The sequence below is a fragment of the Squalius cephalus genome (assembly GCF_949319135.1).
Source record: "Squalius cephalus genome assembly, chromosome: 14".
In the NCBI taxonomy this organism is placed as follows: Eukaryota; Metazoa; Chordata; class Actinopteri; order Cypriniformes; family Leuciscidae; genus Squalius; species Squalius cephalus.
In genome coordinates, this window is record NC_137135.1 from 32,585,456 (window position 1) to 32,599,729 (window position 14,274).

The 14,274-nt window shown below is 37.1% G+C and overlaps 1 protein-coding gene and 1 long non-coding RNA gene across 3 annotated transcripts in view; both read left to right on the forward strand.

The window, feature by feature from the left end:
- Positions 1 to 5,292: 5,292 nt before the first annotated feature.
- On the forward strand, positions 5,293 to 9,497 carry LOC307171527. Its single transcript, XR_013823559.1, has 3 exons — positions 5,293 to 5,456; positions 5,758 to 5,812; positions 9,271 to 9,497. It is a non-coding gene; the product is annotated as an uncharacterized lncRNA (long non-coding RNA).
- Positions 9,498 to 11,954: 2,457 nt separating this feature from the next.
- The window catches only part of gabra2b (gamma-aminobutyric acid type A receptor subunit alpha2b), a 65,184-nt gene continuing 62,864 nt past the window's right edge, over positions 11,955 to 14,274 (forward strand). Inside the window, exons 1-2 of one of the 2 annotated variants that reach the window (XM_079893204.1) lie at positions 11,955 to 12,278; positions 12,668 to 12,744. In XM_079893204.1, the coding sequence (XP_079749330.1) occupies positions 12,683 to 12,744 (62 nt within the window). In that variant the 5' untranslated portion in view covers positions 11,955 to 12,278; positions 12,668 to 12,682. Of the gene's footprint in view, positions 12,279 to 12,367; positions 12,442 to 12,667; positions 12,745 to 14,274 lie in introns of those variants that run through there. The other variant, XM_079893205.1, reaches the window with a different exon arrangement.

A 14,274-nucleotide genomic window follows, 5' to 3' on the forward strand; every position in this document is an offset into this window, starting at 1 on the left:
CGGCTTTGGCCACTGCAATGATTGAGTTAGACTTGGCTTTTTATCTAAAACAGGAACAGAAGACGCCACTCGAATCCTTCCTTTGCAAGAAGGACATTTTTGCTGTTTTGCCGACCAGATACGGCAAGAGTCTAATCTAGTTAGTTCCGCTGGTAGCTAGGCATATGGGGCTTGTTGTGATTGGTCGTAGTGTTATCCAATTGCGTGCAGTGAGATTTTCAAATGCATGCTTGGTGCCGCCCCTCCAGCTGGCCGATTTTCATTAGTCGATGCCAGACCATTAATCTTTCAGATTTGGGTCTGGATTTCCAGGCTAGGACTTGATAAAATGGAGTCAGATAAAAGTTTAATTGGATTCAAATGTGACGCTAAAAAGACGAGCGTGCAGTAAACCTTCACCCGCTTTATTGGAAACCGTCATTTGGCCGACTGGGCCCTACAATAGTAAACCAAACTATGGAAGCCTATTTCTTCCACAATAGAAAAACAATAATGCTTTGGTAAATCATAATAATCATAATTATGATAATTGTGATGTTAAAAGTTGAAATTATGATGTTTACCATGATTTCTTACCAGCATAAATTTAGCATTACATTACTGTACTTGTTCTGTGCTTTTATAATAAGAAGTATTGCCTTTTCTGCTTTTATTATAAAATCTACTCTATGGCTATACGATAAAGTGCCTGACATATGAATTAAGTGTTAGAGTTGAGTGCGTCTGCGGTCATACAGTAGCATACAGTGTTGTACGTGTTTGGATCAGCTGCCATCCAGGACAACTACGGTATCCTTTCAGATGATATATAAATTCAGACCTCAGACCTATATTACAATAAAAATAAAACACCATATTCATATATATAAACATGACAGTACAGGCTAAAGTTAAAACCATGTATTCCTATTGGCCATGACAGCAATCAAGCTGTACATTTGGAAGTTAAAGGGCTCCTGGCATACAGCTGTGAAGGTTATTTTTGTACTTTAAATGCTCTTGGTTCAGGCATCTGAGGGAGAGGAGAGCGGTGGGCGTTTGCCTCTGTTAGATCATATGCTGAGCTGTCAAGAGTAGGCGCAGGTTGGCCGCACTTCAGATTGTGTCTGAATCTCAACTCACTTACGGTAATTATGCTCTATGAGGGAAATGTTTGCCGTGCCTTCTTGCACAAGTGCATGAATAACACGCACACACACGTTCGAGCACATGTTCTCACATTCTCACATCACATTCTGCCCCCACATACACTCATTTTCTTGTGGATTTCAGGATAACCCCACTCACACACACACACACACACACACACAGTCATCAGAACTACCCACACAGAAGACTCATATATCTCGTTTCTACTCATTTAGTTGAATTGCATCTCCATGACAACGCTTATGCATATGCATGAAACCACATTCATCCATAATATATTGCATATTTCAGTAAGATATGTAATACAACAGAAGATCTGTCTGAAAGTGTCATTTGCGCGATACTCTAATGTTGTACTACTGTATGTGAGCATGTTGCTTTCTGACGGTCTGTTGCTATCGTGTGATGCAACACGTGGCAAAGCTTGATAAACTCTGACAGTCACAGACAGTCCATAGTAACTGTTCCCCTGGAAACTACATTTTGAAGTGAATTTGCAATTAAAAGTGCTGAGAAACCCCCGTCGGTGAAGCTGGTGAATAGGACTGTCTGCGTATTGTGTGTGTGGTTGGATGTGGCTTTTATTAGCAAACAAAGAGGATTTGTTCTGTCATTCGGAACAACGAACCACCATTGTTCTTGATGTAGGAATAATTTTATGTTTCCCTTGTTTTTATTTGTTATACCAGGTTGTATGTAATGTTCTTATTATATGTATGTCAAAATGTTGTATATGAAGATAACACTGATGAAAAAAACTGGTGTAGGATTTACTTTGAAACAATTTTCACTCAGAAATTGCTTTTAGAAATCAGATTTCTTTTTTTTTTTTTTTTACCCACTTTATCATCCAACGTGCAAAAATCATAATTCTGATTGCTTAGAAAGAATCTGACGGATCATTCATGTTGGCCACAAGTGCTTCAGGATGAGTTGATCTGTAGTTTAATATTAGGGTTATGTGTGTATTAAAATCACAGCAAAGCGTCTTTTTTGGAAATATTATGGTCAAAGAGACCACTGAAGCTTATCAGAGTACTAATTTTAAGATGCTTGTTGTTGATTTAAGTAAAGAAAGTGATTTTAGTGTCAAGTTAGTGTGTATGTGTGCGTGCGTGCGTGCGTGTGTGTGTTATAGTGAGTTTGTTAAGTGTAAATTAGTGCAATGGTCTGGAGAGGGATTCTTAGTAAAGCAAATCATTAAAAAGAACAATAAGTAAATAAATAAAAAAGTAAAGTAATGGAATGGAATGAACTAATTGAACTAGAAAGCATTTGTTGTTATTGTCATTTGACGCAAAATGTCCTTGTGACAACCAGCCCCAGTCTCCTCCTAACTTCCTTTATCTCTACAGCAACTAACCAAGATGCTCTGCTCCATTTGATCAATACCTTTTGTTCCTTTATGTAATGTATTAAAAATGACCAAGTACACATGTATCTTGAATAATGATGATTTATAGTTTTGTTAAGTGCTCGGGTCTGAGCAGAAGGACATTTATGGTTATTTGATGGTAGTATAGTTTATCTAATGTTGTAGTTTAATGGGAGATTATGGATGAGTGATTCCCTCTCTCTCTCTCTCTCTCTCTCTCTCTCTCTCTCTCTCTGTGCTCCCCTCCTCCGTCACTCTGAGTGAGTGATGCTGTTACCCAGGCAACAGAGCTGGAAACAGCAGCATCAGTACCAGAGATCAGCTGATTGCCATGCTGTTCACATGAGCATGTGATGAGTGTTTGAAAACCAGGACACACTGTATCCTTCATAAAATGATAAATACACTTTTGTTGACACAGAAGGGTCTATGATGTTGCAGTTCTTTTTTTTTTTAAATGCAAAACATGTCTTTAAACCTTATGCGCCAGATAAGCAAGTGCGCAACAAGTGTAAACAAGTGCAAGAGAAATGGAGTGCAACAGTGCCCAACAACATTTTCAGCGGTGCTGGTTCCGGAAGTATTTTTTCCTTTCATATTTTCCCATGGGGATTTTTTAAGTCTTCATTAAAGTATTACAAGCCATGAACCAAGCCAACCAGCTACGATGTGAATCACAACATTACAAACTTTGATTTGAAGCAAAAAAGTATTTGAAAACTGGACAAATATACAAAGGTACAAGACTGTGTAGTTAATGGCTTTAGTGAGGGAAAGAACTACAATCCCATGAATCATTGCAAACAGCATTCAAATTAAAAATATAAACAATACATTTTATATATATTGAAATATTTAATTATTTTGAGAGTGTACGGAGATTGACCCTACGTCATTCGCAGTACTTCATGGGAGTGGGCGGAGATAAACAGCTATTTTGGCGCGTTTTGCTCGTTTCGACTTTCTGATTGGTGGAATTTTCTGTATAGCATCATAGGTAATGTAGTTTTTCACTACCAATTCTCCTATAAACACGATTACTTTAAAACTAAGTTGATATAATGTGGGCTGACGGCTTCATTGCTCAAAGAGGTCTCTCTTTGAAAGTTTATAAGTTATTGTTAAAAATCAATTTAAATTTTTCAACCCGACTGTTGCTCTCTATGAGCTGGTGACATGGATTTACTTATTGTAGAGTTTATGAAAGTTATCATGAGCATTGTAATGTTTGAAGTGGATGTCATTAACAATTGTCAGTAGACCGGGAAGATTTTAAAACGAGCGGTTCATTCATAAACCCGTAAGATCTTACCTTCCTTCTGAGGAAATACAAACCAGAAGACCGAACACATCGAGTGCAGCGATAAAAAGCAGTAGCACCTCACTGCAGTACACGATATCCAGGGGGCGAAGTTGGATCCAGATCTAAGGGGTGGAGATTGGTAGGTTTAGGGGTGGGTTTAGGGATCAGGGGGTGGAGATGGGTAGGTTTAGGTATATGTAAGGTGGGAGGAATTGGATCTGGATCCAACTCCTCCCCCTGGATTTTGTGTTCTGCAGTGAGGACCATCTCATGAAAAGGAGCGGGACTACAAAAGGTCTCTATTACATGTTAGCTTGGTTTTCAGTGTTTTATACTGTTGCTGCTCAGGACACAGATCAAATAAAGTCGATAATGTAGTCCATCAATCTCTGTGCATGTATACTATACTGTATGTGGCACCTATTTTATTAGCCATCAGGTAAAAATAAGTATTTGTGCAATAGTAATGTACCTTATCAATTGCCTCTGTTCTGGTGTTCTAGTGTTCTGGCCTGCCTGTTTGTAATGTGTACTTATTAATGCAACCACTAGAGGTCACTGTCTCCTAATAGCTGGTAGTTGCACCGGCAGAGGAACTTGCTGTGTGATTTAGTCATTTGCATGAAATGGTTCAGTGCATGAAACTCAAATGAGAAATGTGTGCCATTATCTCAGAGGTGACCCTCGTCGCCATACTGCTGTGATGTGCTAAACTGTAACAAAGTATTTATAGTCTCTACATTATCATTCCAAACAGGTGTGTTTAGTGGTGCAGATGGTGATGTAATTTGGCTCAGCGTAAAGCGCTGAACTGTTATGATCACAAACGAAGAGTTTGCATTCAGGTGGCGTATGCGCTCAGCAGGGGCCCTTGGCTCTCAGGTGGGGGGTTTAGACCCGAAAACACCGGTGTTCCCGTTTACAGCAGCAAAAAGCTTGAGTAATGTCAAACAGCCTGTCTCACCAAGGTAATTGGATAGATTAGAACATTTCATACATAATTGATCATTTCATGTTCATTGTTTGCTTGTGCAGTCTATTGACATTTGTGCAAAACAGAGGGAATATGACACATATAAAACAGTAAAAATTAAAGAGAAATTAAAGACCTTTTTTCATTTTTACATTTATTTATTTATTTACTTTATATATATATATATATATATATATATATATATATATATATATATATATATATATATATATATATATATATATATAGAATTGGCTGTTGAAGACATTGTCCAAATACAACAAAATCGTAATTGCTCTAAAATAGTTTTTATGCTATATTTAATTTATTTGTTCTTTTTTTTTTTTTTTTTTTTTTTCTTATGACTCAGACTGTTCTTGACAGGTTTCTTGACATTCAGCTGACAAGAATGCAAGAATAACATTCCCATTTGCTATGGGTCCATGTTTTATTTATTTGTTTGATGTTTTACTGCTCATGTCACACAGGGCATCTACTCATATGAAAGAGGGTGTAATTGTGAGATTTAGTGGTCAGGCTGAACTCAGAACTGATGAAGTGGAGCATGAGAACTGATTGAATCGTGACTGACAGCATTTGGAATGAAGGTTCCTGGGGTCGGTGCGGCCCATCCTGAGGGTACAGACAGCCTTCAGGTAAAGCAACACACACACACACACACACACTACATAACCCGGACCAGGATAATCAGTGCAGTGGCCCCAATAGTGTTTTGAATGTCACTCAAACCGTGTGCAACACTTTTTAAGCCAAACATTTCACAAAGCAAGAAGTTTGATTGGTTAAAATGATAAAAACAGACAGATAAATAGATATACAGTTAAAAAGTGTGACACTTTAGTCTTCAAAAGTCCTGAGGAATGACTGCAGTGTGTGTGTCCTGGCCGTTATTGACCCTGTTTACACCTGGTGTTTTAATCCGTCTCTTTAGTCCAGGTTTAACCACTTCTGTCATCATTTCTTCGAGGGGAGGATCTATGGGAGGGGAAATGTATCGGCTTTTTCAGATTTTTCGATCTAATGGACGAAATAAGCTCACGCAATTTACATATGAACGCACCGAAGACTACTGAAAAACACACAGAACTTAAGCAGAGATTTAATTTCCACTTTGACAGCCGCAAGACCAGCCGAACGCTGTGAGTGTGTGTTAGAAATCAGGAATGGTGAGAGAACATTGTGCTTGGTATGTTTTTCCTCTTCAAACCAAACCTTGGGTCTCCAGCCGACAGTTTAAATCCCGTCTGGCTAGAGCTCTTCCCATAATGTTCATGTGTTAGGTCAGTAGGCGGAGACTAGGCGTCTTTTGTGGCTGTTCGAACACATTCGACCACATGAGCGTCTACACTACGAAATCAATCCAGGCGAATGTGTTCTCGACTACGGGTGACTACATCTGGAAGTGGTCGAAAGTGGACCAACTCAAAATGTTTTGGACCCCTTTTACACCTGTATTTAGTGTCATCCACTTGTGATCCAATCAACCAAAACACATTTTAATAACGTGTGTAAACAGGGCCGTTCATTCATTGATTGGACTGAAGGAGTTCTGGGTTAATCCTGGCTCCTACAAGACACCATTTCTTTTCCCCTGCTTCGATTTCTATCTCTCCCTGTCCACTTATTGAAAAACACATTTAATTGATTGTGCCCTTGCATATGCTAAATGCTTCATATTTTTAAGGGACCAAATGGATTTTCCCCCTTCAGAGTGGCTGCAGGATTAATCTGTACTGTTCTTAAGAATCCTTAAATTACTTTTGCTCTAAAAGAATAAGTAATCAGATTTTTTTTTTCAGAGAACTAACATTAATATAGATTTTTTAGTTCAATGCTTGGGTGTTTGCCCAGGTGTTCTGAAGGGTTTTAGCCCATTGCTATGCATGCCCCTTCATTCGTTCCCAATCCCCTATATAGTTCACTACACTGTAAAAAAAAAAAAATCACAATTTTGGTTTTCTTTTGTCAAATCAACTTAGATAATATTTTGAGTTTCTATTGATTAAACCAATCTCCTTCATTGTGTTAACTTAAGTTAATCCAACAATAACTTTTTACAGTGTATGTGCCATTAACAAAAACAAAAATAATACTAATGACAAAAGCACATAACAAAATGACAAAATAAAAGCTAATATATACTATAAAATAAATATATTAAATAAATATTAAATAAATAATACTAAAAGAACACTGCGTGCTGAAGTTTAATACTTAGAATTTAATTGGTTTGTTTGTCTTTAACCTTTAACATGAGCAATAGCAATAGTGATACTAGTAAATCATTAGTGTTAGGATTTGTTTGCCATTTGTCAAGCTTTTCTTTTAACCTCTAAAATTAACTCACCCGCCTGCATGCGTATGAGCTCCACATCAACACAGCAACAACACAAAGAACCCTTTGACCTGTGCTTGCATGTGACTCATCTTATTATCTATATCTTATCAGTCCAAAACTGTGCCGGCATTGAAAATTTGTGATTTCAAACCGTTACGTGAGACAGAAACCAATAAAAGATTTCTTATAGTCTCCAGATTTTGCTGATAAGAGGTATTGCTTAGGGAGAGATGGGGGGAAATCTGAAAATGCAATTAGAGAAAGATCAAAATTGCAGCTGAGCTTGAAGAAAGGAAAACCTTATTTATTAGCCCAGGAAATTATGTTTGGACGCCCACGTTCCTCGCAGGAACCAAGGAGCACGTGTGTTATCGTACTTCAGAGGCAGACCTATGTTCACATCGAGTCGCACAGAGAAACACCTCCTGTGGGATTTAAGCTGAAATATAGACGCCGGAATAAGATGAAGACATACACGCTCTCAGCTGGGTTGCAGTAAATCATCTCAAACAAATCTTATGAGGCATGTTAAAAGCTGAACAAATGTGTCCATATGGTCATAAAGGAATATCAGATTTAAAAACTGACATATGTACTTAGTATTGTCAAGATAGCATGAAATATTCCTCTGAGGTTCCTGGTTTACGATGGCATGTGTCCTTACTCCATTTAAATATCACTGCTCACAACAGCAGAAAAGTGTGCTAGATGTGCAGTGCTCAGAGCTAATGCATTTTAAACATGACAAGATTTAACAGATATTGTTCACCCACATGGAACGTGGATTTCCAGCTAGTGTCTGTCATTTCCGAGGTATTTGTTCAGACACTTAGGGTCGGTAATGCTCACCAAGGCTGCATTTATTTGATCAAAAATACAGTAAAAACAGGAATGTTGTGAGATATTATTACAATTTAAAATAAATGTTTTCTATTTTAATATCTTTTAAAATGTAATTTATTCCTGTGATCAAAGCTGAATTTTCAGCATCATTACTGCAGTCTTCAGTGTCACATGATCCTTCAGAAATCATTCTAATATGATGAGTTGATGCTCAAGAAACATTTCTTATTATCAGTGATAAAAACAATTCATATTTCTGTGGAAACCATGATACATTTTCAGGATTCTTTGATGAATAGAAAGTTCTAGAGAGCAGCACTTATTTAAAAATATATTTTTTGAAATCTTTCTTTACTGTCACTTTTGAACAGTTTGTTGCATTCTCATTGAAAAATAATTAATTTATTTTAAAAAGCATGGTAGTGTATCTTGGAACAAATATTTTGATGCTAGGAGTAGTTCACCCAAATGTAGGCTACTCATGCTCAAGTCATTCCAAAATTGTATTACTTTTAAAAGGATATTTTAAAGATGTTCATGCAGTTCTTTCCTACAATGGAAGCATATAATGACAACAAGCAATCAAGCCCCTATAAAGCACCACAAAACTTGTGAACATATAGACACATGCAGTGTAGTCTTATGAAGTCATATGATTGCTTCATGTGGGGGAAAAACTAAATTTAAGTAATTATTCTCTGAGAAACGTTAGCTCTCGTGTCTCGTTCTCACATGATGCACATAATAACATTTTGCACGACAAGATTTGCTGTTGAGTGACGCCACACACTTGCATCTTGTAAATGAACACAATATATAAAGTTTGAACAATCATATACTATTGTAACTATTGTATGGTTTCAGATGATCTTAGAATACAGAGCATGAATCAAATGGACAATTTTTTAGAATACTTTTAATTGTGTTTTTATCTAATTAGGAGCTCGACAGTATGTTGTCAATTTACAATTTGGAGAGAATAACAACATTCTGCAAAACTTTGTTTTCCACAAAAGAAAAAAGATCCATATTGAGTTTTGAAGGACATGAGGCTGATTAAATTATGATAATTTTTTTTTTTTAATGGAGTTGTTCCTATTGAAGTCATGGATCTCAGACTGGTTGTTAGGCTACTAACTGTGACTCATTGCACTTTTTTATAAAGCCTAATGTGTCTCTGTGTGCGCTAAGACAAAACGTCTCCTTCCAACCTAAGTTGTTCTGCAAAAGTAAAGGATCCAAATAATGAAACTGTTCTTGTGTTCCAGACACCTCCATCTCATCGGAAGAGTGCGGCCCGTGAGCGGCTCTGCTGGAGTCAGTCTGACTCTGTGTGTCGGACACTCGGTGCCAGCGATGACATGTGCATAACTGTGTGAAACTGAACACCTGAGAGCTCGTGCCAGGCCTGATGGGACGCGCGCTCACAGGAGGGGCAGATCACATTTATTTTTTGTGAATGTGTGATACTTCATTTGCCACGCTATTGGGAAATGCCTAGAAGAATAAATAAGTGCAGTAAACGGTGAGACAATTGGCACTAAAAATGTGTTTATGGTCATGAATATGATATCAGATTAAAGTACTATGGTAACAAATCAAGCATATCGGCAGCATAACAGAGTGTTTTTGTACAGCTAAAATAACTGGAAGCGAACGACAACGGAAGCCTTGCACAGTGAACCAAGCTTATAATATTTTCTAAGAACATTTATAGCTAACATTCACATTAAGTTATGAAAAAGTTATTTTGAATGTTCTCCATTTTATTTCATGTTTCAAAAACACTTTTATTTTGTGAGAACGTTAAGGGTAACATTCAATTTTATAATTCGTTTTGAATGTTTGCTGAACAGAGTAACATATAAAAACTTACCATGTACAAAATGTTTTGAGAACATTATTAAATACCAGATATGTTATGAACAAACTTTATTCCAGTAATGTTAACACATTAAACATATGAACGCACACAGCAGGGAGCAAACAAAAGCGGCACGAGAGACGGCGTTAAACTACCTCGTGTCTCAAAGCACATACAGTAACATTACAATAATGAACATAAACAACTTAAAGAGCTCCGACCTGTACCTTCTGACTGCTGCAGATTCATTTCGGCGTTGATAGTTTTGCCATTGAAACACATAAATTCGAGTCACGAACTGCTCCAAGTATAACGTCACACACACACACACACACACACACATATATACAGTACATACATTTAGACCACTTATCTTAATGATTGCTATCAGGATGTGAAGAGATTTTCAACCAGCATAACAAAAATGTTTCTGGAGCAAATCACCTACCCTGCCTTTAATATGCAAAAACAGTTTGCAATATGCAGTGACGAATATTTGAAACATTAGCATGCTATATTGTGGACACATTCATGATTGATTAATTATCTCCACAATAAAAATGATTATTTTGCCTTTCTGATCCAATTTTGTGTGAACATGTCTTTAACTCTCACCAGCCTGGTTGAATAAAAAAATAGGAAATTTCAAAATTTGGGCTGAAATAAAATCCATGCCTTTCACAAAGCATCTGAAATGCTTAGAAACACCATTTTTCATAGCAACACAATGTTGCATCAAACGCTACCGCAGAATGTGTATTTGCATTGGCAATTGCTTTGGCGTGCAGCATTGCACTCTCATCTGTCTTCTTGGGGCCGCTGGCCAACACGGCTGCCTTTTTGCTTTAAATATTTATGCAGAATCTGGAGGGGACAAGGGGCAATTATAAATTCATCATCTGGACCTAATCAATAGCTAATACAGGTTACTAAATAAAATTATTTTAAGATAAGTTACTTGCCTGTTCAGAGTCATCAGACAGACTCAATTAGTGCAGAATACAGTCATTTGCAATTAAATTGACTGAATATTTGGACTGGTATAATAGTGAGATTTGTTCATTTGTTTTTTATACAAAATATGCTATAGACGTCTAGAAGATTCTGGGAAAAGTTATTGGCTGTCTCCTATTTTTATATTAGCATTGCAGGATCTCATTGTGTCTGTTGGTTTATATATGAATGCCACCCCGGCATAAATAAATATTGCGAGGCAGATAGGGTCATAAAATATTATTGAACGGCATGGTGTTTAATACATATTTGCTAGATTAAGATAAAGTTTGTGTCTGGTTATGTGATTCAGCATGCGTCCACACACACACATTTTTACTGCGATACCCCCTGCTATTGATATCACAGTGGGACATCAAATATTCCTAGGGAGAGAGAGCTTGATTTTTCATGTGGAAATCATTTTATTCACCATTAATAATGCATAACTAAAAGACCTGATCTTAGACCCCTGTTTAACAGAGAGATGGAAAGTGACTAAATGTTTTTAGAATCCAACCACATCTTGCAGTGCTGATGAATTTAAAATTAAAATCTAGATTTATATATATATATATATATATATATATATATATAAACTGCTCATGCGCATACTTTATCACTATATATATAAAAAAAGAAATAACCTGTTTAACGTGAAAGTTTTATGCAATCATTTGAGACATTTCTCTTTATATAGAACTTTTTTGGCATAAAGTGTTCTTTACAAATTGAGTCAAGAACCCTAGAGCTCTATACAGAACCCTAATGAACCCTTTTTTCTTACAACTGTGTAAAGATTCTTTACAATTTCTTCTTTTTCACAGACAAAAATAGGCTACCGGTTTAAAGGTTTGGAGCAACATGAGTGCGAGTAAATAATTACAGCATTTGTATTATGCAAAAACTTAATACTACAAATAAATATACACCATTACACAACATGTGTGATATTTGGGCTTTGTGATGTATGTGCACGAGAGCGAGCGCAGCAATCAGCACCCTAATGTTACTGTCTTTAGGACCCAGTTCTTTGTCTGTCTCTTTCTTTAGTTATCCCCCCTTTTCTTTCTTTCAAGAGAAAAAAAAAATAGTGAGCAGTATGAGATTCAGTAAAGAAGATCTGAGATCACGGGGCGTCGAGGCGCGTCGGTGCGTTAGTTAAAGAGAGAGTGAGTGAGTGAGATAGAGAGGGAGAAAGAGAGAGAGAGGCGCGGTGGAGGATCAGAGACCCCTCTTTCGCATTTGATATTATAGTGAATTATTATGGGAATTCATTAAGGCTCGTTCCCGATCCACGTGCGCGCTTTTAAATAACACTCGTGATCCGGTTTCATCGGCTGGCAATAAACTTTCACTTCTCGGTTTTTATTTATCAGCGTTTATTCATAAGGAAAGAGCAGATCTGGTGGATCACAGGTGGGTGTCCTTTCCATAGAGTACTTCACCGTTCTGGATTTTGTGTTTCTGGCCATGTGTGGAAATGATTAACCATATGTTGCCATTTACATGGAGGTCATCACCACAGCGCGAGTCGTGGTCACTTGGTCGTGGTTTTCTCATCTTGTGAATTGAAATGTTTGTAAGAGATATTGATATTCATATCATGAATTGTTACACGCTGTAAATATTAATGAAATGTCTGGGATCCATCATCTAAGCTCAGCAGGTGGATCGTATGGACCTGTGTGCGCTTATGGACCAACTTAACCCGTCATTTTAGTTTGTGTGATCGGCAGTATTTTACTGAAACAAACCTCAGTTTCTTCACTGATTTATGGATTCAGTCTTTGTCTTCTTATACACAGGTTTGAGTGGCAGAAATGAGGGAGAGGTTCGCGCTTCATCTTCTCATCTTCGTGTTGACGCTGTTTTGGCACACCAGGTAGGATTGGCAGTCTAGGTTTCGCTCTGTAAATGGGTTCGGGGATGTTGTGCTTTATAATACATCAAAATAATATATATATCCTTCGGCTGATCGCGTTTCTGGTAAATGGGATTGACTCGAAGCCTCTTGTGTCCGTGCGTAATTGGAGACTTTTACGCAGCGCACGACTCCGGTGGTCACCAAAAGAAAGCGCTCCTCTAACAAAGACTTACAAAGACATGTTTGTTTGATGAGACATTAATTAATGCTAGTTTAATTCATGCAGCCAGGTTTGGTTGTTGGAAAGCCTTCGTGAAATCATCGAATTGTGTACATGATCGTGGATGAATCCTCTAGGTGGTGCAAAACAGCGTGTGTGGAACCGCGAGGAGCGCTTTCCCATTCTGGGGACGAACTACAGGTGCATAGGCTGATTTATTTTTGTTTTTTTAATTAGCTTTAAAAGATAAAAACATTTACCCATGTAAACATTTACATTCTAATTATGCCTAATCATATTAATATTAAACATCTTATTAAACATATCAAACGACACTTGATTTTGTAATCGTGATCCCAGTGGTTGGTAATTTCCATATCCATTTGTCAAAAGGTTGTTTATTCAACAAAATATTTAATTAAAATACATTTATATACTTGCGTATGAACATGTTTTTGTCTAGGAATCTTTTGTAATATTTTATATTAAAAAAGAAAGAGTTATTTCCTAATATTGTATATTAATGTGTTTTGTTTGTGAATTACACTTAATAGACTAATCATGAATCTCTGATCCCTCATTTCTGGCCTTTTCATAATAATGGATAATGTCAAACATGCAATTTCATAAATTAGGGATCTCTTACAGCAAGAAAATTGCCTTTTCGGATGCTAAAACATTGGAAATGTTATACATTGTCTGACATTCCCGATGTTTTGGAAATTTTGACATAGTTCAAAATCAAAAATGGAAAATCAATATGGTAAAATCCAACCAGAATGGTCATTTACACCTGTAGTATCTCCCTTTGAGTGTATAAAAGCAGCAAGTGTGTGTTTTGGGGCCGCCAGTGAGTGTTTTTGGTCTAAATGTTGCTTGTTTTGATCCTACTAATCAAACAATAATTAACCTTGATTTTGTTGCAAACCCATATTTAAATGGGGACCACATGGATTATAATTACTCTGATCATTCTGTACACATTCAGCTCAGGTTCATTAGCAGTTTAATTTGAACTTATTATGATGTCCTGTTATCTTTTTATTCATATTAAAACATTGAAACAGACCCCTCTCCTGGGAGTGAACACGGTCACATCATGCCATACCAATCAATAAGCCAATATCATATAAATCTAGATAATGTATGTGATAAGCAACCCCATCCTCCTGCTTGTGTCATAAAGTCGATCCATGAAATATGCTTCACTGGGTTCCACGAGCAGTGAATAACTGTGGAATCGGGACGGGATCAGATAAACCTCCCCCTAATCTGGGTCACGCCTGATGTGCCCTGCAAAAGGAGCACAAAGGGGAAGTTTGTCCTCC